Source organism: Ambystoma mexicanum, chromosome 9 (assembly GCF_040938575.1).
Source record: "Ambystoma mexicanum isolate Mex_15411 chromosome 9, UKY_AmexF1_1, whole genome shotgun sequence".
NCBI lineage: Eukaryota > Metazoa > Chordata > Amphibia > Caudata > Ambystomatidae > Ambystoma > Ambystoma mexicanum.
In genome coordinates, this window is record NC_090931.1 from 390,038,258 (window position 1) to 390,065,480 (window position 27,223).

Sequence of the window (27,223 nt, forward strand, 5' to 3'; positions counted from 1 at the left end):
GGGGCTGTTATGGGAGATCCAGTGCAGATGTGCTGGAAGGTTTTGCATCTCCTGACATTGCATAGGCATGTTCAAGCTTTTTTTGTGCTTGATCTCGCAGAAATGTACTCCTGGCCCGAGACCATGCTATGTTTCTCGGTTGCTTGTGTGCAATTGGATGAGCTTCTTTGAAAATATCTTTCAGCTCATCATCCCTCTTAAATATTAGTTGCAGGTTCTCAACAATCCTATTGAGTTGTGCACGTATTCAATGATAGGTGACAACCACAACCAAAAGGAATTCCTTCTGATCACAGTTCTCTATGTATTGTAGCAGGTCATTGCTGGGTATTTTCAACCCGCAATCAAATTCCCTAACATTTTGTCTAGCTGAGTGAACCTTTTGTAAGAAGGATGTACAGAGGGTAGCAAATAGGTTATCCCTCTTCCTGTTGGGGCATTTGTGTTTGTACCAGATAGCCTGGCTGGTTGTAGGTTAAATGGTTGAATCTAAATGGTCGAAAGGACAAATGGTCTACACCAAAAGGTCGACAGGTCAAATGATCGAATTTTTTTTGTTGTTTTTTCACATTTTGTTTTCTTTTGGGGGGGGGTCATTTGTCTGTCGACCATTTGACTAGACACCGGCCTGGCTGCAGATTAAAGACAGCTTTGTGTGGCCTAGATGCAAACTTGCCCTCTGCAGGTATTTGTTTGTCTGTGGGGTTTTTATAAGCAGCTTTTTCCAGGTAGCTGTTCCTTCCAACAAAGATAGTAGTAAACAGGAAGTTTATTTTCTTCTGCAACTAATCCACAGTGAACTTGATGCAATGGTTGAAGTCATTTAGTGAATGATAAAATTGTTAATAGGGTCTTTGCCTTCTGTCCGAATATAGAAGATGTTATTAATGTTACAAAGGTAGGTTATTGGTTTAGGGATTGTTGTACAAACTCGTGTTTGAGGTCTGCAATGAAGATATTAGCATACTGAGGTGCCGTTGCCGTTCCAGTCTTTTGCAGGAAGCGTCTTCCGCTGAAGCTGAAATTGTGTGTTAGTAAGAATATTAAACCATAGTTGTAGTTGGGGCGTCCATGTTGGTATTCACTTTTGCCGGAATGTCCAGCATGCAGAAATTCCATCTTCATGTGGAATGTTGTAATAAAGTGCTTTGAAATCCAACACGTCTAGGAGTGCATCCGGTGGTGGATAATCTACCTCTTGAATCTTTCTGACATAACAGGATGTGTCCTGTACAAAGTTTTTAATCCATTACCAGAGGTTTTAAGTTGGATTCAGAATATCCAGATATGGCTTTGTTGAATGTATCCATAACTGATCGGGTAGCCCGGATTTCCTGGTTTGTGGATCTTTGGAAGCAAATAAAAAGTCCCAGGATTTGGATTGTTTGATATCAGATGTTTGAGGTGATCCTCTGTGATGATTAGCATGGATTTGATGTCTGGTTCCAGAGTTTTGTTGTACTCAATGGTGGAGCGTCGCCACGTTCTTGGTGGTAATGTAAGTCAAGAAGTCTGTATGCTTCCATTTTGTATATCCATTACCCCAACAACACTGACTTTGTCAGTTTGTTTTTTTATAATGTTCTTGGTTGTTTGGAGTGTTCTTCTTACCCTTCTCTCTTAGGTTGAGGGTCTGTTTGTTCCCTGTATGTTACAAGTATGTCAAATCATTCATGTATTCTGAGACAGTAAATTTAGGTTTCAAATTTTAAGCATCAGCCACATGGTGGTGAACAGTTCAAACATTTATTTTGGGCCATCATAATCCATGGCAACTCTTTGTTCATTGTTGTGCTACTGGTAGTATTCTTTCAGCCGCAGGTGACATACATTTTCTTAAATTTCCCTGTATAGTTGAATTTTATCCAATTCCAGGCTGAGGCAGAGCAGAAGAACATTCCCTTGGAGAGTACAAACTGTTCATCATGTCCAAGGGCATGCCCATGCAGGACAATGGGCCTCATTACGGGTCCAGCGGTAACCCTGCTAGTGCTACCGGCGGGTTGCCGGCAGACCCATCAATATTTACCGGTGCCTGACTTCCCGGTGCCACCTGGAGATTGCAACCACGGCAGCCCTGAAGTTCAGGTGCCGGTAAAATGTAAGTCCCCATTCCCATAGAGACGAATGGACTCTATTTGAGTGGGAACACTGAGGCACCGGCACCGTTGCTAACGGTGCTTCCGTGAACGGTCTGCCTACCGTGGCCCCTGTGCCCAACAGGGTCAGACCTGTTGGGAACGGCGGCCCCAGCAGGCATACCTGTAATATGCCAGTCCAGAAATAATGGTGCCAGTAAACTTACCGGCACCCTTGTTTCAGGACAGGCATGGTCAGAATGAGGCCCAATGACTTGTTAGCTGATCAGTGGTGAAGTCTTCCATCAGGTCCTGAGTGTTGTTCCTGTTTGGTGTGAGTATCACTGTTTCAGTTGGAGCTATGGCCTCTCCCCTGTCCCCGAACAATACCATACGTCATTCCTTCTAGGACACAGAGTTTCTTGTTCTTATGAATTAGTAAAGGTGTCTATGTCTATGAAAGTGTCATTCATATTTTTCTTTTTAACTCATGGTACAGTTGTAGTGCTGGCCCATTTATTTGTTCCCTCAGCCTTTTTGTGAGGTTATATATCTGGTTTTCTGCGATGCTTTAGTGCCTAAGTGCTCAGTATACACTGTTCTACCTGTATTTCTCAATGGGTTTACGAGCCCAGTCCTTTTGGTATCACATGTCTTTTGCAGGCAGTCAGGACGAAAATATATCTGTTGGGCTGGGCTTCCATTCTCCTAATTTTGCATACGGGCCATGGACTATGGTGCACTTTGGAATCCATTTTAAATTGCAAAAAAATTAAATAAAGGTTTGGCGCTCTGTTAGTATCGATTTACAAATTTCACCAGACACAGATTTTGATATCTTTTATTGGAATAACTGAAAATACTATGTAGAGTTGGAACAATCCATTGGCTTTCGAATGTCCGAAAGGCTTCTTTATCACATGGTGCAGAGTGAAATGATTGGTAAAGAAAAAACCCACAGGACAAGTTATTCTAAAAGTGAAGTAAAAAACTTTTGAAGGAATAGTATGCAACCATAAAAATTGGAAGCAGTGAAACACATGTCACTGTTTGCAAATAGTGCACATGTTTAGCTGAGAGTTGCATTTTAAGAAAACAAATTGTTCCAACATGTAACTGTTCAATGCAATACCTTTCCAAAGTTAGGCACAGGCAGCCTTAAAGCGGGCTCACAATTTCTGAAAATGATTGATGCCATCTTCCAAATTCTGAGTTGAGTTGCATTTTGTGAAAACAAATCTTGTTCACATGTATTTTCTTTTTGTACTTTTTTTTTTGCACACATAACAACCAACAACAACAACAACCAGCACACTACAACTGGCACTTCATGTTGGATTCTGCACTTCGTTATACATCTTCTTGGCGCACTAGCGTGGCGACCTCCACTTTCATCCTCAATGTTCGCTATGTCCATATTGCTCCACCACCCCTTGTTCCCCTCCTTGCCAAGTGCCCTCCTCCCACTTTGCCTCCTGCCCACTGGGGTCGTTGGTGCTGTGCCTTTCATTACTTCCAAACAGCTCTTGTATGAGGGAGTTCCAGGCAAGTATCTTGGCCCCACTTTCGACCTCACCCCTTTGCAATGCCCTGTTCCACACTGACGTTTCAGCTTTCATCCATTTCTTCAGATCTGCTCACCACTTTTCTGTTGTCGGCCCCATTTTTGTGTTCCATGCCATTGCTATGCGGCGCTTCGCCAGTATACACATCAAGTCTTTCATTTTTGCCATGTGTGTCCTCTTTTTGCCACCCCTTGAGAACAAGCCCAGTAGATAAGACTGCATTTGAATTCCGCCTTCCGCCGCCCTATTTTTAACAGTTTCCCAAAAATTAGTCATCACCGGGCAGGACCAAAACATGTGCAGCATATCTGCTTTCTCTGCCGTACAGCGCGGGCAGCACAGGGTTTGCTTGCTACCCACGTTAGACATTCTTTTGGGCGTGAGGTATGGTGTGTGTATAAGATAAAGCTGCAATTGCCTCAACCTGACCATGGTGGGGAGTGATTTGGTAAGTATTAGTCTATCCATACGAGCTCCCTCAGGTAATATTGATCCATCGTCTCCCAGCCACCTTACCACAAATTGGAGTTGTCCCGCCAAGTAATAATCAAAATCCAGCAACCTGATCCCTCCCCATTCATAATCCCTTTGTAATGTGTTCAGAGCTATTCTGTTCCTCCCCCCGACCCCACAGGAATTCCCTTGCCATTGTGTTCAGTTGTTTGAAAAAGGACCTGGGAAGTTGCGTGGGATGTTACTGAAGTAGTATAGCAGGTGGGGCAGTACCGTCATCTTCAGTAGGGCCGTTCTCCCTATCATGCCCAGTGGGAGCGTCCTCCAGAACTTCATTGATTTCCCTATTTTGTCTAGGGCCACCTGTGTGTTGGCACTATGCGTCTCTGTGGTGTTATGATGTATGTCCACTCCCAAGCAATGAAAGGTGTGTGGCGTCCATGTGAGGCCCAGATTGGGCAGCTGGTCCGGGCTAGCCCATCTCAAATCCAATAGGGGGAACAATGATGACTTCCCTTTATTAATAGTGATTCCCGACAGTCTAGCAAATGCACCCAAGACTTCTAGCAGGTCCAGCAAGTGTACCCACAGGTTCTCGACATAGAGGTTCATGTCGCTGTATATTGCCTGTTGGGAGATCGGCTATTACGGCCGTCAGTTCCTCAACTGTGAGGGGTGCTTCCAGCGTTTGTGCTCGCTCCTCTGTTAGCTTAGTAAGTTTAATATCTGCCAGGGCATCGGCTATGTTCCCCCCGCCTCTGCCTCCCGGTTCCGGGAGTACAATCCTTCATAGAATCGAGAAAATACCTCATTTATCCCTTCCTGGGTCCTCACTTCCGTCCCCTGCTCATCTTTAATTGCATTTATTGGGTCATGTCTGCTCTCCTGCCTGGTTAGCCAGGCTAAAAGCCTGCTGGGATTATCACCCTCCGCATGTAGCCTCTGTATATACTTCCTGTAGTCCAGCTTCCCCAATTTATCCCAAATGGCGTTGCAATGCAACCTCAGAATAGGGAGTTCCCCCGGTTCTTCCCCAGTCGTGCCCGCCCGTGCCTCTACGCATTCTATCTCTCTTTCCATTTCCCCCAGCTCTGCCAGAATGCTTCCCCCCCCACCCCCGAGTCCTCCTGCCTTCCCTATTGCCACTCCGCTGACCACCACTTTGAAGGCTTCCAGGACTGTTCCTGTGCTGTCCACGCTCCATGCATTGTGGTTAAAATAGTAGTCTATCGTGTCTCGGATATGCTCTTGGAAATCCCCGTCCGTCAGTGCCTCTGCCCTCAGTCGCCATGTGGGTATGGGGGCCCCCCTGTATGTGTATGCCCATGTTGCTAACAGAGGGGCGTGGTTGGATCGCGTTCGTGGTTTGATATGTATCCCCGTGAATTCCCCCAGAGTCTCCCTGTCCATGAATAGATAGTCTATTCGGGTGTATGTTCCATGTGGGGCGCTGTAGTGTGTGTATCCCCTGGTGTCTGCTTGTACCTTCCTCCAGACGTCTTCCAGTTCCAGCTGGTCCAGGATCTAGTACAGCGCCCTGGCCGGCAGTGCTGGCTTTCTTTGCTTGGTGTCAGATCTATCCAACAGCGGGTTCAGTGCGCAGTTAAAGTCTCCTGCCCAGATAAATGACACTTCCCTGTATGGAGCCAGCCAAGGATTGTCCTGAAGAACTCTGTCGCATTCATTACCATTCTGCCCTCCGAGTCCTTCTCCTGTTTTATGAGCTGGAAGGGTACTCCCGGGGCAATCCACTTCAGCACACCCCTGGCGTAGTTAGAATATGTTGAGCTGTACATTTGTCCTCCCCATTTTTCGGCTATCTTGGTTTGCTTTTCAGCTGTCAGATGCATTTCTTGCAGCATTGCAATTTGAACTTTTGCCCTATTCAGCCAGGCATACACCCTTAGTCTCTTAACACAGGCATTCAGTCCCCTGACATTCCAGGTAGCTATGATGTCTTTTTCTTGGCCCATTTATTTACTGTGTCCTGCGGCCCACCTATTCCCATGAGCCCATGTACTGTCTTATGCCTGATAACGGGCTCTCCCGTTCCTTCCTCTGCAGCTCTCCTCCATATTAATTTGTGTCTGCACGGATTCTATACTGGACCACTGCCTTGATGTACTTTCCTGACTTCCCTTGTTGGGGTGTGTCTCCATTAGTCCACCACCTGTGCCTCGTCCATGTCTGTGTTGCTTGGTGCTTCCTCCTCCACCCGTGCAAACCTAACCACACACACTATAACTATTAAACACCCAGCCTCCCTCCGCCAGCTCGGGCTTTGCCACTTTCCGTGCGCCACCCTCCTTCCTGTGGGTGCACTTCCTGCATCGTGATGCCTTAAAACTGGCATCTCGAGTTCTGTTCCTTAGTGGGGTTCCATTCGTGGCATCTGGAGGCCCGCCCTCAGAGTTGGCGAGCTCACGCTCATCAAACTGCTGGTTCCTGCGGTTCCTCGGTCTTCGTCGTTCTCTGTACCTCATTGGGGTGCATTCCTGTTGTTCTGCTCGTTCCCAGCTCTCAGTTCTGGGATCCCCTGCTGATCCATCCACTAGTTGGAATCGGCAGTGGAATCAAAGATGTATGATCTGCCATTATATAGCACCTTCAATTTGGCAGGGTACAGCAGCATGAATCGCATGTTGGCGGCCCGAAGGCGCTCCTTCAGGCAAAATTGTGCCCTTTGCTTTTGCACCAGTGCTGTGTAGTCCGGGTAGATAGTTATTCTGGCAGCGTTCCTCATTATCATCCCTCCCTCGAAAATGCCAAGATCTTTTCCCGATCCTTGAAGTTCATAATCTTTGCAATCATGGGTCTTGGGGGCGCCCTGGGCGGGCTTTCCTGGTCAGAGCTCTATGTGCCCTCTCCACTACAAAGCCCTGGGATAGGTTCCACGCCCCCACTTCTTGGAGCAGTAGATTCTCTATGTAGTTCGTGGGGTCTCTGCCTTCCTCCCCTTCTGGTAGTCCCACTATGCGCACGTTGTTACGTCGGGCTCTCCCTTCTGCATCTTCAGCCCTATGTTCCAGGGTGCGTATGCGATCTAGCGCCTCCGCCATTTCAGATTGATTGGTCGGGATGTTCGCTGTGTTGCTTTGTACCTGCTGTTCAGCCATGTTCACCCTCTCTGCCAGGTTCCTTACATCTTGCCTGAGGAGCCCTACATCTGCGATCACTGCGTCCATCTTATACTGCAGTGATGTCTTCAAAGCCGCTATGGCTTAGAGTATGGGGCCCTCCCCCTGTCCCTGCTCTGACGGTTTGGAGTTGGATGTACTTGTGCCGGCCTCTGGTGTCTCGGGCTGGGTTGTGTCCTTACGGGCGAACGCCTGAATGCTGATTTGTCTTCCTTTTCTGCCCTTCTGTTTCTCTGGCATTCCAGCGCCAGTGGTTCTTGTGCGTTTGTGTGGTGGAGCCCCAGCTTCCCCCCCTTACGACTGACGCTGTTGTTACTGCCCAGTGTCTTGACAGTATGTTGTGGATCAGGCGACCCCTGCTGCTCGCCGTTGCTTGTGTAGCCGCCTCTTTTTGCCCTTTATTTGTGCGCCGTTTCAGGACTGCCTCCGTTTGCGTCAAGGCAGTTCATGCGTCGCGTGGATATGAGCGTACTCTTGTGTCCATGCCCGTTTGGGTCATGGCCCCCTTTGCGGCGAATAGCTGTGGTCCTATGAATCCATGGACTGTGGCCCCCGACGTATTGTGGCTTGTTATGCTGTACAGGCAGTCCTTGCCTGCTGATATGTGTCACCAACAATATGGCACCTGTCAGTGGCAGTTGGGCCCCCTTTGTTTTCCTTGTCGCAACTCTTGCTGTCCCCCCCCCCCCCTCGGTTATACACTCGGTGTATCCATGCTGGTTCGGGACAAGGCTGCCGTTGTGACAAGCAATCGTAATACTCTGTGCCCATGGACTGTGCCTTCACACGTGTGAAGCGTTGTTGTTAGGTGGATCGAGCGTTCTCCGCTCGGCCCTGTAGGCCTCCTGCTGTGTGCCTGCTGTGTGGCTGCTACCGCTGGCGATAAGAGTTCCAGCCCACGCAAATTCAGCCACCTCCTGTCTCTTCTATAGTTGTGTCCATGCTGGTGTGGGCCGAGGGCCCTTTTCTGGCTGATAGTCGTGGTGCTGTGGGCCAATGGACTGTATCCTCTCACTTGCAAGGCGTTGGTGTTTCGCGGTTCAATCGTCCCTTGCCGCCTATGTAGGCTGCCTACTTCATAGCGACTGGCTGTGGTGATTGGGTCGCTCTGCGTCGCAGCAGACACTGATTCACCCACCGCTCGGCTTCCCTACGGTTCCTCCGTAGGTCTCCGCCTCCCAGGCCTCTCCGCTATTCTGTTTGGGCACTCCCCTCCCTGTCAGGGTTTCGTAGCTCCCCCGGAGTCTATGTGTTGCTACTAGCTCTGGGGGGGGGGGGGTTACGAGGGGACACTCCTCCAGTGCGCCAGATGCGTTCTTGTATACCTGCTGTGTCCTCCATTGTCTCTGGTGCGCCGCGCTAGCCTGTTTCAATTTAGGCCGCGGCTTCCAGCCCCCTCGCGGTCTTCCTGCTCTCCATCATTCCATCTGATCCCCTCGGTGCCGGACCCGCCTCTGGCTTGGGTGTATGCCTGAGGGATATGAGCCGGCGAGCGCCAGAAAAGTTGATAACTGGCCACGTTCGTTCCCGTCTCGCAATTTGCTCCAGTGGGTCTGTTATCAGGGTCCCTGCGGGCGCATCCTCACCCGCTGCAGGGTGTCGGTCTGCTTCCTACCAGGTCGCAGTGTGGGTATTCTCAGCACATGTGCCTTGTCGGGGTCTCAGGATCACCTTCCTTTCAGCTAGGTGGACCGATTTTTCCTTCGGTGCCCCCCCCCCTCTGTGCCGGTGCTGAGCTTCTCTTGCCTCCCGCACTTCATGCAACGCCTCTCCCTGTGCTGCTTCAATGAGGGCTCATCAGTTTGATGAACAGGTCCTGCCCGCCATTTTGTGAGGTGGTGCAGTGCTAGTTTCGGACTCTCTCTCGACCGCTGTATGCTCTGATTTTTATATTTTTATTTTTTTTAATTTGTATTTCATCAAAAGATTTTTACAAAAATAGAATTTTTGTTGTGCATTTGTCATAGTGAAGCGAAGGGAAAAGAAAAAGAAAAAGAGTTTGACTCTCTAAAAGTGTGCCTGTGGTGGCCAGCTTACAGCTTCCAGTATTTTGTATGTGGCTATTTGCCATTTCGTTTTGGCTCCTCCGATCAGACGAAACCAACATATTTCTTCGTCCGAAATGATGAAGTCCGTAAAGGTTGGCCTTAAGTATCAGTTCCTTATGTGTTGATTTGCGGCACACTTTAGGAGTAAATGACGAATTGTTTCCTTTTCTTGTGATTTGCAGAAACGGCAAGAGTCAGTTTCCAACTTGCCTCGAATGGCCAAGATCTCATTTGTTTGAATAAGTTTAAACGGGCCCTTAGCAGCATGTCTCTCCCCTTCCTGGAAGGAAATTTCTTTATGTATTTTTGTAACTCATTTATTTTCTTCGTATTGGGTGGCAGGTGTATAGTTAGCTCGTTCTTTCCGGCTGTCTCCAAGGTTGATATCCAGTCGAATTGTCTGAGTTTTATAAGAATTTTCTTTGGGTTCTTCATTAGTAAATCTTCGTCGGCCTGTATCTGTTCCAAGACTCTGATGTTTTCTTCTTTCCAATTGGTGAGGCGTTTGCTCCGCCATCCGACATTTTCTTTACAACATTAATGATGATTGTGTCACTGTACTTTTGAGGGATGGTAAACTGAGCTCTTGGCGGATCGATGCGATCGGGGTGGAATTTGGCAGCGTTAGAACTTTCTTCCAAAATTTTGCCTCCATTTTTGACCAGATTGTTGATGGTAGGTTGGTCATTGCGTCTCCCACATATGTTAGCGTTGGCATCACCTTTTTCTTATAAAATTCAAGTACTGGGATCAACGAGTATCTGCCAAGCTTTTTATCTATAGCTCTTGCTTGGGTTGCCAGTTTGTTGACTTTGGTCATTAGAGCTAGTTGCATCGCTTTGTCCTGTTTTGAAGAATCCAAAATTACTCCTAGGTATTTGAAATCAAATACTCTTTCGATTGGACTTCCTTCTAGATTTAGTCTTGGTTTTTCTTTTTTCCTGGTTGATGGTTCTAGTATCAGGAATTTCCTTTTTTTTTTACATTTATTTCCAGGTTGTTTTTTTGCATGTATTTTTGTAGTTTTGTTAATTGCCGTTGAAGTCCTATAGGCGTTTGGTCCAGTAAGACCAGGTCATCTGCATATAGGAGTCTCGCTATCAAAGTTTTGCAAATTTTGGGAGGGAATGAGAGTGTTTCCGAGTCTTCTTCGTTTATATCCCCTATGCCATCAAATGCCTGAGTGAGGTCAATGAAAGCGACAAAAATTCTTGTGCCACCTTCCAGTACTCTGTTTTTCAACACGTTTAACATCAGAATGTTTGCAGCCGTGCCCATGTTTTTTTAAAATCCCGTTTGGAAGGGGTCGTTGCAAGGTGAGTTTGCCGCCCAGATCTTGAAGCGGTCGAGCAGCAATGAGCGAACACTTTACCCATTACATCGAGGAGAGCAATTGGCCTGTAATTTACGGGATCCTTTTTGTCTCCTTTCTTGAAAATTGGTACCACTGTAGCTGATTTCCAAGAAGGCGGTATCATTTTCAGGTTCGTGCATCTGTCAAAAATTTTGCTCAATAGGCTGGTCCACTCCTTTTGGTTTGTTTTTAAGTCTATATTCCTAATCCCATCTGGTCCAGGGGCTCATGAGATTTTTAAGCCCGCGATCTTTAGTCTAATCTCTTCTCGGTCATCCACTTTAGCCCATGGGTCTGAGTTATACTCTATTGGTGCCCCTGTTTGGGTAGTTGGTGCCTGATACATGGCCATAAAGTGTTTTGTCCAAGTTGTTTCTCCAATCTCATTTATTATGGAGTTTTCTTGCACGTCATCGTTGGATCTCAGAGTCCTCCAAAATTATTTTGTATTTCTTCCGCTTATGATTTTTAGAATGTTTTCGGCGTCTCGTTGGTAAAGGCTCAATCTATGTCCTTTTGCCCATGACTTATAGAGTTTTGTTGGCACTTCCGCTTCTTTTACTGCTACTAGTGTTCCTGACGATTTTGCTCTGCGTTGGATTTTGCGAAGAACACAGCGTTTCTCCACTAATATTATGTCAAACACATGTCTCGGAGGATTTCCACCTTTCTTGTTTGTGGTTGACGTCTTTTTGTACTTCGTCAAAAGCGGAATGTAATCCGTTTTATTTGCACCTATTTTGTTTGACATAGAACTAAATCTATTTTCTATGTCAACGATACAATCACTTGACAGTTTTAATCGGTTTCCCTTCAAATTTGTAATAACGTTAAATTCAACATATTCGTTCAGGGGGCTTGTTGACTCCCAGGTCGTTGACAGTGGATTATGGTCACTTGCTGTTACTCGTGTTATATCAAAGGATTTGGTTATTGCCAAAATAGGTTCAGATACAAAGATGTAATCTATGGTCGCCATAGATTTGTTTCTTTCCCACGATGGAAGACTATTTGGGTCAGGAAAAGCTTCGTGCAAGGTATGGAGGTTTCTTGATTTCATCAAGTTGGCCCATAGTTTTCCTCGTTGTTTACCTGTCGAACCTTGACCTTGGTTCTCTCCAGTTCCTTCCAAACCCGCACAAGTGGCATTTAAATCACTGCAGATAAGGAAGTATTTTGCCAGATGGTCTGCCAGAGCGTCGTCTATTGCACCCTCTATGTTTTCTAGATAGGTGGTTGTCTCCACGCTAGCTGGGTTCCAATAGGTGTTGGCTATTATTAGAGCAGATTTTCTATAACCAGCTTTGTTTATTTCCTGTCGGGTCCATGATGCCTTGACCATCAATATCATTTGGTTGCTGATCAAAGTTTCTTCCAGTTTGATCCCGCAATTGTTTTTACATGCAATCAGTAGGCCCGAGGACGGCCTTCCTAGAAGCCCTTGTTTGGCTGGTGCCAGAATGAGTTCAAAACCTCTCATAGAGGGTGGTTCAAACAGCCAGGTCTCTTGGAGGCATATTAAATCATATGCCCCCAGGTCCATGTCACTGATAGTTAGGGGTGTCACTGTATTAGTTTTATGACGGTACAATAACCTTCTTGCCAAATGACGGTATATCATGGTTATCGCGGTATAGCAGGTGGAGTTAACTAAATTGTCAGATTTATCATCACAAAGAAAACCAGGCACCCAGGGCCAGAATTGGGCTTTTCAACATACTTTCCACTGAAATGCCACCAAACAACACACACACACATGTGTGAAGAGGAGGAGGCGGGGTGGGGGGGAAAGAGCCCTGCTGCGACTGGCAAAGCATACTTAATAGCTTTTCTTGAGTGGTCATTTAGGCTTTTAGCTCCCCCACTGGCTGCTGGTGAAGATGAACATGTGGCCATCTTGATAACCTGCATGCCACAGATCAATGGAGTCTGATGGTAGTATACGCTTGTGCGCATATACACACACACGCACACGCACTCTCTCTTTACGTTACAGCCTTTAGTTTACTTGCGGGCCAAAAGGTGTTCAGTAATCACGGACATGTTACCCTTTTGTATGGCAGCAGGGAATTCCCACAGAGATGAGTACATTTTGCAGTGTGACTTATTATATGTAAATTCAATGATGGAACCAGGGAAATCCCCCATTGTCATATGTTTAACATTATCCATTATAAATATATAAACCCCAAAGCCGCTTACCCAAAGTAAACCCTTTCCCTTTTTGGCACTGTATTTATTCTTCCTATTGCTAACATATTGATTTTGTGTCAGGCACGTGTGGTTTATGGAATGGCATTAAAAACTGCTCCAACTGAAACTACTTGGCAGACGGCACATCCAACAGTGCAAGACCAAGACTGCGCAGCACTTGCTTACTGCAGCCTTTCCAAATCAGATTGAAAAGCACACTTAGCGGTATGAACGGTATACCGGTATAAACAATGTGACGGTTATTATTGTTCAATTAAGTGGTTCACGGTATCTTTAACGGTATACCGTAATACCGTTACATCCCTACTGATAGTCAGTAAATGGTTGTGTCCTCTCGTGTTCCACGAGCACATTTTTTATCTTCTTCTTCTGGCGGATCGTACAAGGTTTTTCCTGAAAGATGTGCTCGTCTCTGCTGCATTGCTATATTTGCTTTTTGTCCCTCAGCGCTTTTGGCAACCAGGACCATATCCCTTTCATTGGTTCACATTTTTTTGCAATATGCATTCAATTTTATGATTTTTGTCAGATTTTGGGGAAGTTGTCTTGGCTCTGGTGGTCTTTCCCGTGTCTTTTGTCTTTGTTGAGTTTTCATAGTGTTTATTTTCTTTAAGGACTGTCCGCTTTCCCCCTGACCTCTTTTCGGGTTCCAGTTCCTTTACTCTTTCCTTGATGTTTGTAAGATTTTTCTTCATGGCAGTTGTTGATGTATCATGTTTATGATATTTAGCTTTTTGTTTTTTCTGGAGCGTGTTATGTTCTTTACTTTCTACGTGCTTTTTGTTGTTTTCTGTGCTTGTTGCTGATTGCACTTTTAACTCGTATCCCATTTCTGCTAGTTCCGTTTTGCTATTAAAGAGAAGGTTTTTTAGCGTTATGTTATGTAGAGCACCGTTTTTGCTTTAGTGTCTACGTGGCTGGGCTCTACCAGCAGCAAATCTTCTGATTTGATGTGCTTCAGCTTTTGAATATACTTAAAGAGTTTTAACACCGAATTGCGGTTCAGTATTATGTCATCTCTGTTTTCTTCCACTTGTGCTAGCTTGATTCGCCATTTTGCTTTATCCACTTTTCTCGGTTTTTGATTGTATTTTTGCATCCTGGACCTATAACGAAAGACCGTTTCCCCTAGTTCTCTTGGTGAACAGGATCGATTTTTAGCGTTGTTTCTGCTCCGATCATTCCTGGATTTAGTACGAGGTCTTACTTGTGTTTCGTTGCTATAGCTTTTTCTGTTTCTTCGTTGGTCCCTCCTGCTATTTTCAGGCCTCTTACCTGGTTTATCGTTGTCTTAGACCTTCTGTTTCGAGTGGTTTAGTTTTTGAACTGTCTCTCGGTGGGAATCTGCTTGTCCGGGTTTTTGATCTCACCCTTTCTCTTTCACTTTTCGTTTCTTTCATCATACGTTTTAGACTTGTCTGCCTTGCTGTTTCAAGTGATGGAGTGCCTTTTTTGTTTCTGTTTTTCTCCTTGGCCCTCGGGTCAGTCGCTGCTTTTTCACCAGTCTTTCTCGGTTCTCTGTGATGATTCTGGTCTTTTCTTTTCCATACGGGTTTGTTGGTGTGGTGTTTCACTACTTCTGTCCCGCTTTGGGATCGTCGGGGTCTCTTCTGTTAAATATTGACTCAGATTCATCAGTTCCTCGTTTTCAATGAGGTCAATTGTTGTCGGTGATAAGCTGATGTCTCTTTTGTTCGACATTGTTTGGTTCTGTGTTTGTTGTAGATTTACTTTGTTGTCTTCCCTTTGTGTTGGTTCATTTTGAATTACTGGGCGTGTGAAGAATTGAAGGATTCCTTCTACAGTTTGATTTCTGGTTTTATTTGATCTGGGTGCAGGTATTTTTGGTTTCAAGTGTGCGATTGTTTGGCCCAGAGCTGGTTTCGTCGTCGTCCTCTTGTTTGGTACATCGATTACTGATTTGGTTGATGTTAGATCGATAGTTGCGATGGTTTGGGTCCCGATTGATTTTCCCACCACTCTTTGATCTTTATCTAGGTGGTTCTCTTTTTGGCATGGGACGGATGCATCCTCGTTTACTTTCAAACTATTTGTTTTCCTTGCTTCTAAATCCATAACTTAGGCTTCTAAGAAGATGACTTTGCTGTATATCATCACTTGGATGCTTGTATGGTCTTTCAATGAATCTGCGATGGTTTCATATAGCTTCATGAAGGGTGATAACGCTATGTTTACAGATGACATAATAGAAAATATATCCATTTTTTTTTGTTGTTTGGAGGGTCCGTCAGGATTATCGGTTGTTGCTGTGTAGAACCTCTCCTTGTTGCTGAGTCAGTTGATGTTGTTGTTTTGTTTGCCCATAGGCTTCGCAACTGCCTTGATGTTTCTAATGGGACTCTTCGATTTCTGTTATTGTCTGTGCAGTGACTGGAACTGTCGTTGCCCCCCGTGTTCTGGTTTAGGTAATGTCGAGGTCTCGGGGCTGTATCTTGGTTTGGATCATTTATATCTTTTGGGGATGCCTTCTCCATAGACATACTCGCCCGTCGTATCGACCTTGGCCGCTCCATTTGGTTTGGTTCTTCCCGTTGAGATGTTTTTTTTGGTGTTCTATGCGCTCTGTCAGCGGTTTCTTCTTTTTTTGATTGGTTGGGGGGGTCCCTCGAGTATTTCTATTGTTGGTCCACTGCGGACGTCAATTTCGTCTATTGTATGAGTCTTTTCCTGTTGGTTATTTTCACTTTGATTGTCTACTGCCATCTTCACCATTACAGGCTTTTTGCCAGAGTTTGTCTTATCTTCACTCTTGCTACGTTCTTTTGGCAGCGACAAGTTTAGCTGATGTTCTAACAGTTTCTGTGAGCTCCTTGGGGGCGAAATCAAATTCGGCGTCTCCCTCTCCACCCTCTCTTCTTCATTTGGTTTAGTTAATGTCTCGTTACTCTCTTCTGACACTGTGCCTTTGCTAAAGGTCGGTTTTTCACTGTCATAAAACTCCAATCTTTGCAATTTGGCGACAGGTAAACATTCGTTTAGTGCTTCCAAAATTTCATGGTCTGAAAGTTCCATGTGGTGTAGCCCATTTACTGCTCTTTGTCTTCCATTTGCCAGAAAATAGTCTTTTATGGAGTTTTTGAGTGACCCTCCCTCCCCTCTCCTTGCCTGGTTTTCACCGGCGTTGTTTGGGGTGGGTCTTCTATTAATTTGGGCTTCTGCATAATTTTATTTGCTCTGTAACCCTTCTTACCATTCAGGGTTTTGCGGCTCTTGTATTCCTTGATGATCACGGACCTTGTTCTCTGTCTTTTCTTCATATTTACAGTGTTTCCCGTCTGTTCAATTGTTTCATTTATATCATTTTGTTCTAGAGCTGCTCTAGCTTCTGCGTTGTTCTCCGCGTCTGTATGGACAAGCGCCACTACCTGTACCTGCACTAGCAGGGCAGGCGGCAGAGGCTGAAGCGAGACAGGGTCCTGTTGGAGCTCCCCACTCTCACCAGGGGGGTGCCCGCGGCCTCCTCCCTCGCCGCCTCTCCAATGCCCGTCCTCGCATTCTCCTTGCTCTCCTTGTTCCTCCTCCTCCCCTCGGCTACAACCACGAACGGAGGCCCTCCTCCGAGAGCGGCCGATGTGGGGCCGGGAGCGTCTGCAGACGCAGGCGCCCCGAGGGGGGAGAAATGAGCGGAGTCCGCCGACTCTACACCAGGCCCGGATTTCGCGTCCTCGACGGCCTCCTTTTGCCGCCCCGCCCCCCCACTCCTCACCTTCTCCCACGGACCGCGGCCCTCCTTCGACAGCCGCTGCCGTGGGGACCGGCGCTGCCGCTGGATCCGCAGCTGCCGGGCAGGCAAGTGGAGGCGTCAGGACACGTTCCAGGCAGGGAGGGGCCGCGGCCGAGGCCGGGTCCAGTCCCTGGAGACTCGCCGAGGAGGACACCCTGGCAGGTGAGGTTTGACGTAAATTGTGTAGATTGTATGATGGACTCTCTTTGCTAGAGTCTTCCGTTGAAACTGACGGCCGGCGGTTTCTGTCTTTGATGATTTTGACTGCTGATCTTGGTTCTTCACACATCGTCTGAATATAAGTTTCCGTTTGGACTAGTTCAAGGGGTTCTTTCGCACTCCGAGGCTCCACACTAGTGCCCTTATTAGACCTGTGTGGAGTAGCTACGGAGGCAATTTGGCGGTGTTTTTGATCCAGTTTCTGACATGTTTTCGCGCTTCTGAAGCGCCAACCTTCCTCTTCTTCTCTGGAGGAGTCGCTTAGCTCAGTGTCTCTCATTTCCCTATTAGACCTGGTAGCCCTGACAGACATGACTGCAGGACTGCCACTCGTCGTCCACTCGGCGTCCGCTCCGCGGGTGGATGGGGATTATGTAGGGTCATCCCCCAACTCAGAACACAATGGAAATTAGCAACAGACTCACACTACTCTCCTGCAGGACTGCCACTCGTCGTCCACTCCGCTCTGTTTTTGCCTAGGATTCTTGCAAACTGAGCTCCAGACCTTTAGGCACCCTTCCTTTGCGTTTCTTCAAGTTGCCGTCGCTCATTCAGCCAGTATGATGTATCGGCTTGTCAGATCATGCAGGAGCTCTGAGGTGCTGCCTCTTTATCGCATGGCCGCCAAGCCACGCCCCCCTTGTTCACAAGTTTTGGTTCAATTTAATAGGTTTTCAGAGTTAACAGGCAGGCTTGCCTGTAGGCTCCTGCAATTTCCCAAAATTATTGATGGTATTTCAAAAGACAGTGAAGGTAAGGGTTGAAGAACTCCTAATAGGAAAGCTGGGTCTGGATTACATTTTCCCCAAAGCAGAGTACTTTGGTTCTTGGTTCCATTTCTTATGAGTGACCTTTGCGACAGTATGCATACAAAACAACTGTTAATGTTAGAAATTAACAACAGTAACCCTTTCTGGGAAGGAATGAGCAACAAAAAGCGCAGATGGCAAAGAATTATTAACTGCCTGTGATGCTTTCCCAGAAACCACTCATGAAGACCACTTATGTAGGCCCTTTCTTTTTTATGTGCCATACAAATGTGAGCACTCACTTACTACTCATTAATGTTTTTCACTCAGATTTTCCAAGTGACTTCACGTACAAGAAGAATGAAGCTGGAGTAGTCTATGAATTCCTTACTTGATACCATAGATGAACATCCAATTGTTGTGAATGCAGAGTGCCTAAATAGAATGAGGTAGGACCACTGAAGATTGCTGGTGGCGAGTGAGGCATCCATCTGCAACCACCTCTGACAAATGAGATGCCAATGTTCACTGTGCCCTGGGCTCCGGCTTGTGTATATCCGTGTGAATCATGTAGGGTTGCTGCAGGTGACCCCAGTATCTGATTCCACTTGAGGTGGGATGGAGTGGGGTTGGTGCCAGCATCCAAGGTAGGTACTTAGACCTTCCTCTATAAATGAAGGGGCGTACCAAAGGCCCCTGTTTGAATCTCTCATACTGAAGGCATCAGAGACCTAGAACATGCATCCAATGGCATCATGATGTGAATGCAGGACGTGCATGCTGATCAACTTGGTGAAGGAGTTATCCAAGTAAAAATGTAATTAACATGAATGTGCTGTCTTGCACAATTACTTTTGCTGTCCAGAAAGTGATGGCACAGGGGCAACAGCTGTGAAATTCCTTTGCTGCTCTCTTAAATTAATAACATGCACATATACAATACAATCTGTGACCATAAGGCTGCAGGATGAGAATGTAATTCTGCAACTACTGACACAAGCCAAATAACCAGTCACTAAGAGGGCATAGGGCATCCAACCACCTGTGACTCAGGGACCACTCTGCGTGACACCCAATTTACACCCTATATTTTAGCACTTCTAACAACCGTCCCCCGTCCCCACTCGAAACACAGTCACAATAACTGCTTCACAATGGAGGCATAATTAGTGCATTCACCTGGAGTTTCTGGGTTACTTTCTTTTTCAGGTCCTCTGTTACAAAATCCTCAAAGACGAAACTCCACCCAAAAACTTCAGCTTCAGTTTTATACTTCTTTGCCCTAACAAATTCTCTATTGGAAAGAAAAAACAATACATATGAGAATTTATATAGAGAACATAAGTTAGGGCAAACACAGCAGTAGTGAAAGACTCCAGAAAACGAACCCTCAAGCTCCAGAGAATTATTTATAATTCATATTGGCATACGATGGGTGGATTCCAATTACTTCTGAAATTCCAGATGCCTGTATCTAGTTTTGGCTGTGATATGCCTATATTTACAAAGGTCTATGTATTAAAAACAGTGCCAGGTTGTATACATATTTGCTGCTTTCTGAATACAGCAATGTTACTCCTATCTTTAAAGTTAATGGCATGTAACAGTTTAGGAGAAATGGCAATACAGCAAGAGAAAATATAAAATATAAAATCACAAATAACATTAATAACAGAGCGGAGAATAGAAGAGCAAACCACTTAAAATGTAAGTACAAAAAAGGAAATCAATGAATGAATCAAGCACATTAGTCATCCCTCCAAATTAGTTAAAACTTTTTCACATTTCCTCTATATCAAGATAAGGATTTTTCCAGCGAAGCATCCCAGAATGTATCTTGTATCAGTCATCTATATACGGTGACTCCCAGCTTTCAAATCTCTTAAAATTACTTTGATCTGCTAGTAATTAAAAACCACCAACATGAACAAATTCTTAAAATTCTAATAGAAGACTACATCAAACTAGGAGGATTGCAAACACATTCATTTTTTAAAGGAAGCCACTAGATGCATCTTCATGTGAAGGGGCACTGATCAAAAAGCAATGATTTCCGAATGAACGTTATAGTAATATATCTACTTTCTAGATACCTACTGAAATATTTGGCTTCATTCTGGTCATAGACTTCCTTTGTAACAGACACTAGATTCCAACATCACATATTACCTGCAGCTATTAAAGTTACTAAGGTTTCTCACTGTGAAAGCAGTCTTTCATATGTAACAAACGTTTTTAAATCACGTTAATTATAGGTTTGTGTCGCAACTTCCATACACCTTATACTTTTGAACGCTACGATATGATGGCTGCTTTCTTCACCAGCAACATTTTAAATATGCAGGATGCCATTCAAATTAAAGTCAACAGTCTACCAATATTAGATCAAGATATCCAGCTGTATGCAATGCATACTTCATCAGAATGTGTGCCGGTCAATTTGGGAGGTTACTAACTTTGTTACAGGAATAAAGTCTCGGCCGCCATTGGTTCCTTGCTCTGTAAGGATTGTGCACGATCAGGTTCCCATTCTGGACCCAGGGTTAACAAAATTAATAGTTGTTTCTTGTTAGAATCAGATCCTGCCAGGTTTAAACAGTCCATTGTGAAGCCTATTTTAAAGTTGCCCGATTTGGACCCTGTCAGGCAATATGCACCCCTTCTACTTTCTCCCATTCAAGCCAGGTTGATGGAACAAAATAGTAACTTAACAGGTACAAGAAAACAATTTAATCTACTAACTTTATTGACGATCAGTCGGTTGGTGTCGCCTTCTTCTGTCAGTTCTAAATGATCCAAGGAGCAATGATCTACGGAGGGTGGTTGATGCAGGCAGGGTAGCAGTAGTACTACTACTACTACAACTACTACTACTACTGGACTTGTCCGTGCATCTGATACTGATCAAGTGGATTTGGGCACATGGGTTTCTTTGCTATTCTTATGCAGATGACACACACATCTTGATGTGGCTGCAGGAAAAAAAGCAAACATTAGCCTGTTTACTACGAAGGTGCCTCACTGCGGTGGAGCAACGGATGACTAATCACTTTTTTTAAGCTTAACTCAGATAAGACTGAGTTTTTATTTAATGGGAGTGCAAGCGCAAATCCTGGAGCCAAGCCTTTTAGGTAGCTACTAAGGGCAAGTGCCCCAAACCCTTGGCTGTTAGAAATATTGGGTTCCTTATGGACAATGGTTTGTCCATCATACCCCAGTTACATTTTGTGGTAAGCATTTACGTCTTTCATCTGAGGGTTCTTTAACCTTTTCTACCTGCGGCCGGTTGGGTGGCATTGGTTTCTGCTGAGATCTACCACACTCGTTTATAGACACTCACTTCTTCTGGGGCTGCCTGCATACAATTAATCAGCAGCTCTAGGTACAAAATGCTGCTGCAAGACTACTTTCTGCGAGTTCGCAGGGATCATATTTCACCAGTAACTGGGAGTGCTGCAATGGCCCTAGGGGCAGAAACATAAAATCTTCAAGGTTTTGTGTTCTACGATTTTTACATGGCGATTGCTTTGGTTGTGCAAAATAATTTGAAACATAATGTACTTAACTGCAACCTTCCATCTACTGCTGCCCTCCTCATGCTTATCCCTAGTTTTCACAGGAAGAAAATGGAAGAGATTGCTTTTTATGTGAAGGCCCCCTGCTCCTAGAATGCTTTACCATTAGCCTTGAAAAGGACCAAGCATCATCTGAGTTTTCAGAAACATTTACAAACTAGGACATTTACTAGGACAGGTTAGGGTGCCGCATTCTCTCGGGCTGTAACAGTTTGACCTAACTTTTCTTCAGCAACAAGGGGCCCTTGGGTATTTGCACACTTTATAAAATTAAAATCAAGCATATCGGCAGCCTTTGAGACCCTTGACCATCACCCCTTCTCACCAGCCTGATTAACCTGGAATCAATGGCTGGATCAAACCTGTTCTGATTTGATATAATCGGTGTGTGAGCCATTATGTGAATCCAGCCCCAGATCCCTCACATTTGGCGCCCCAGAGGGGTCAGTATTTTGGCTGCTGTTTAATTTTTGTGTGTTCCATTTAGCAAAATTTTGTATCTTTTGGCATGTAATATTACATGTATACCGATCAACTGTAGATCGTTACGTGTCTGGATGGGAACAGATTGAGTTGGCACATAGATCTAATACATGCCGACTAATGCCGACTAGGACCAAATAGACCTTAGACTGTAAACAAATGTAGCAACTTGAAAGTCATCACACTAGGTGGCTTTCGGGTATTGGTTGACAGAACTATGACCACAACCAAGTCCACTGGTGACAGAGGTCTGGGTCCACAAGTCAATGCTGTGTTCAGCTGGTGCTTCTACATGTGCCAGAATAAGATACTTTTTACACTACTTCTCCCTTAATAACCAGGCAAGAGTAGCTAATGGGTAAATAGCTTCTCAAATAGATTGTTGTAATGGTGCTTACTTGAGACTATCCAATACCTCCATCAGGAAGCTGAAACTGCGGCGCACGCAGAAAGGGACTGTTCCCCTATTGCTAAAACTATGAAAACATGACGACATTATGCAAATTTAAAACAATTGCACTGGCTGCATGTTTTTCTAATAGACTGCACTGAACACTGTGTTTAACAAACAGGGTGCTGTATTATAATAGACTATTGTTTCTTGTGCAATACAATGCCAATACTCTCCTACTAAACTGCTACATTCTAAATCATCATTTTTTCAAACGCATATTATCTACTACTTGCTAATCACAATTAAGATATATTTCCTGTTTAGGCCATGCCCTTCCGTCCTCTCCCGTTTTTGGAAAGATTTACCACCACGCATTAAGATTTGACAACCTGTTTCTTTTTGTAAAAATAGAAAAAGCATGACTATTCCCACATCAACACATCTGTCAATGCTGCTTAATAGTCGCTACATCTTACAACCCTTGTTTATAGTACCCTAAACTGGTCCAGGAAACTGGTTTTCAGGTAAGGGCCGTGCTCATGTACAAAACATGAGAGGTCACATTACCTTGCAGGGTACACTATCTGAGCTCATGAGGACCTGGCAAATGAAATGGAAGAAGGTGCTGCCGAATTTGGTAAACTATAACCCATTTAACATATACATTGCAATGAAATTAAATAGCAATTACAAGCAATTTTTGGTGAAAAAAAACACACACACGCAATATTCCTTCTAAAACAGTGGGTAAAAAGGGCAAAATGTATGGAATCAAACATCAATTGTCAGCACCCATGAAAGGTGGCTGAGCCAATAAGATGGCTTGGATCTGGCCATTATTGGTCCGAATAAAGCCTGTATGCCAAGCCCGCTCAGCTGCTTGCCACATCTCCAATCTGCCGTTTTTCCCTCACCTCGCTTGTGTTCGCCTCTCTACAGAGCTGCTGCAGCCGCCGCCACCTATGCCATTCTCCCCGTGCTAAACCTGCACACTTCTCTTCTTGCCTCCCTTCCATGTCCTGACACCTGGGCTACTCTTGGAAAGAGTGTCCCGTGGAGTTGGTTCTGATAGAGTACCATCAGCGCTTTCTAAAGAGGTACCTTGTTGTTGGTCTGTTATCTTTTTTTTAATATGTTAGAATTTAATGTTGTCTCAAATACATGGAAAGGACACGTTATTATGTCCAATATATAAAAAAAAAGGCAATTCCACTCTCCCATCCTCATATCGACCAATATCTTGTTTAAGTGGTAGTAGTTTAAAGATTTTTCACATACCCTATTGCACTATGTAAGGGAGTCGTTTGAAAGACACACAACGTTTTAACTGATTCACAATTGGGCTTTTGCGAAGGTCTTGGCACTGTGAATCAGGTGCTGAATTTATACCTGATTCTTGCCAATTCTGTTCACATTAAGGCCAAGCCTATTTATGTCGCTTTCATGGACCTCTCCATAGTCTTTGATAATGTGAAGAGGTCTATGCTGTGGAAGGGGCTTCCTGAATTGGGCATACCAGAAAATATAGTCATTCACAGGCACGATATGGCAGTTGTTAGAGTAGGGCGATCCAGATAATGTACACCTCAGTTTGGGGGCGAAAGAGGTGTACAACATGGGTGTCTTTTAGCACCCCAGCTGTTCTCCCTACACACCAATAACATAGAAACTGTATTGTTAGATGGGCAAGAGGATGTTCCACAATTAGACTAGAAGTATTCCGGTCCTGGCGTGTGCGGATGATGTAGCCCTCATCGCCAGGACACCTTGCTCATTTCAATAGGTATGTGAATTGCATAGATACTTTAGATTTAAAACTCAACATGCCCAAATTGATGGTAGTTCGTTTTTTACTGAACCAAAAAAGTCAGAATAGGAATTGAACCTAATCTGTCGGACCCGATTAAAGCATCGCAGAAAAAGACTCCTTTTCTTATTTAGGTGTTATGTATGCGAAAACTGGGAGGAGTTTTGAACATCTCCCCAATACAGACAGGAAGATGAGCATTGAGGTCATTCATACATTTGGCTCCGTTTACAGACGACAGTCAGTGCTGATTAATATGGGTATTCACACAGCTCATGTTAGAGCAACTGGGACATTTGGTGCTGAGGTGTGGGGCTTTGAGGAATCGTAAAAGATCCAAACAATAGAACAACAATGCTGCCATAAGGCATTAGGTCCATCTGGATGCTCCCCTGGTTATAAATTATATATTGAACTTGGTATTTGTCCAATGTCTCAGACTTGGGAGAGCGCACCTCTTAAACGATGGCTATTCACTTTGTCAAATATCAAGGCTGTGTTATCTAACATTATATTAGACCATATTATGTTTCAAGAGGGTGGAAATAAAAAGCCTGTGGTGCACCTTTTACAATGCCTAATAGCTATGAATATGCACGACTTGTGGTCCTTAACCTTTGTTTTGACCAAAGTACAAATGAAACAAATAATTTTGAGGCGAGGTATAGCTAGAAGGGGCAATTCCACTCAAGGTGTGTTGAGGAAAATATTTTAGAATCCCAATCTATGGCATCTTCAGGATTACAGGAATACCCAACACCTCAATGTATCTCCATGAACGTTGGGTTGTTACTAGGTTTCGATTTAACCTATTGTCATTACATTCAGGGTTTACATTATGGAATAATCAAGCACGAGCATTAAATGGCTGGTGTTCTTTCTGTCCAAATAAAGCGGAGACAACCCTTCATTTCATCTTACTTTGCCCAAAATATGCATATGCAATACCCGATTCCTATATTGAAACATATTAACATAAGGAAGTGTTAATTGAATTTTAACAATTTCTTTTTATGCAAAGAACTCTGGGTGTCAACACAGCTGAATATATGTTTGAGAAAGGCTACTCCCCTTAAATATATTACATTAGATGCTCTGACATAATGACTATAAGGTATATGGGATTGCGGATTTATGCCTTCTTCCTTTTTATTAATACGTCAAAGATACATTATGTACATTATGTGCTTTCATGAATTGTAATGTTCAATTCGAATAAAGTTATGACTAACGTTTTGCTATTAGCAGGTGCTAATGGAAAGAATAGCTGCATCAGCGGGCCACATCAGTCTGGCAAAGGCCTGCCACTCTCGGTAATGCTTTAGGCTGACGGACCATTACCATCTGGCATGGCCTGGTGAAGTAGCCATTATAAACTGTGCACTTCACTTTCCAAATACTTTCCCCAAGCAGTGTGCATCTCGGATCTATGTGATTTTCATTCGCGGAAAAGTCAGCGATGGAAATGTCTGCATGAGAAATGTACGCACCACAAAAGGTTCGTACATTTCCCATGCAAACATAATTTTGAAAAACCCTACAAAACCCCCAACACACCCACGCCCCCAACACACCGCCACCCTACTTACCTTTTAAAACGCTCTGTGTCCCAGCGGCGCCAGTTCCCTTTCACTTCCATGATCGGGAACCGGCGCCGCAGGGTCCTTATTTTATTTGTATTTGTTTTCCGCCAGCTGCAGGGGTTTCCCCCCGCGGCCCCCGCTCACTATACTGTGTAGCATAGTGAGGGGGTGATGCGGGGGACACCCCTGCAGCCCCTGTTTATTTTTATTTTTTTCTCAGGAGTGCAGTAGGGGGTGTCCCCTGCAACACCCTGCTCACTAAACTGTACAGTGTAGGGAGCGGGGTGTTGAGTGGGACACTTTTGGTGTTCGAACCTTTGGTGGCATGCATTTACAACCTTTTTGTATAGGTTGAACCTTTTTTTCTTCCGATTCTGTGCATCTCAACCTCCTTTCCCTATCTGCTGTACAGCCTTTGAGGCGACAGTGCAGCTCTAAAATTAAGTAGGATCAAAAGCTGTGTGTGAGTGAAGTTTGGAAAATGCAGAACGAATTAGGACAGCAGCATCACAGGTGCAGTCTCTAACACAGCAGTAAAGGAATGAACTGTGAAAAACTAAAATAAAAATCTCTAGGGATTGATAAAAGGAACAATCTTGGCGCATTCTAACTTGGAAGACTTTCTTTGGCTTTGTGGCATAGGTGTAAGACTGTTAGGGCGGTCTGGTCAGTTCTTTAATACTTTGTCTGACTTCTCGTTCTCTCCATGCAAATTCTGCTCAGCATATAGCAGCTACTCCTCTCACACTAGTAACCATCAGCAGTTTACACAAAAGGTTTAATCTTCTCAGAAATGTGTGGACTACTCCATAAAATGGCATTCTTTGATAAAACTGTTAGTCTATGGCATGTAACTCTCCTGCACCAGCAGCAGTGTCTGCAACTTTTTCGTGATTTTGTTTCACTGGCGTTATGGCTATCGTGTTGAGGGAGTTTGCGTCAAATAATCCGAACCAAATGCGGAGTGTTTCAAGACCCACCAAAAGCACAATCTGGTTGACAGTTCGATTCATTATACTCAAGAGGGAAGCTCTGAGTAGGGATTACAGAGAAGGCAGAGTCATGTTGGGCTCCCTATGAACAATTCCGCCTGCTTTGTGATCAAGGTGAGATATCTAGAAGCCCGTCACGTGAATTACATTGGGCATCGGAGAACAGTACATGGTAAGGCATTAATTATACCAGACACCATGGGATGAAATTCCAGTGGGAAAGCAGTGAGCAAAACCTCAGAGAGGCAAGATTACAGTGAGACACACAGGAGCCAAATCACAGTGGCACACATGGGAGCAAATCCCAGTGGGCAGAATCCCAGTGAGGCACCTGGGAGCATTCTAGTAGAAGGTAGAAAGTAGAATGTTCAGCAGGTTAGCGAGGGGCACCAACAATCAAGTCACATATAGTTAGGGATAACATAAACCAACAAGAAATGACTAGGCAAGGCAAAACATTAGTAGTCGTAACAAACCATGAAAAGGCCCCAAAAGGGAAATAGCTTGGTCTCCTCCATACACTCCCTCCGCTATGCCTATGCGGACTGCTGCCATTTCCCATTCTCACTTTGCCACTGCTGATCTCTCTCTAAATATCTCAAATAAATACATTGTGCACGGTGTGTAGCAAGAATCTAGAAATTGGCAAATAAGGGGAGGGGGCACTTTGAAGACTCCAGTCATTGCCATGAGCAGAGTACTAAGGGTTATGGGAGGCATAAACTTTAGGCTCAGCTAAAGGTCCATCTGAGAGATGGAAGCCTCCGGCACAAGATTCACGTTCCTTAGTATGTTCGTTGGCAGGTTGAATACAAGGGCTGCACTAA

General features: G+C 44.8%; 1 protein-coding gene across 1 annotated transcript in view; it reads right to left on the reverse strand.

The window, feature by feature from the left end:
- Positions 1-27,223, reverse strand: part of SUMF2 (sulfatase modifying factor 2) — a 236,291-nt gene that overhangs the window by 179,457 nt on the left and 29,611 nt on the right. Inside the window, exon 3 of the mRNA XM_069614876.1 lies at positions 18,742-18,856. Within this exon, the coding sequence (XP_069470977.1) occupies positions 18,742-18,856 (115 nt within the window). The remainder of the gene's footprint in view (positions 1-18,741; positions 18,857-27,223) is intronic.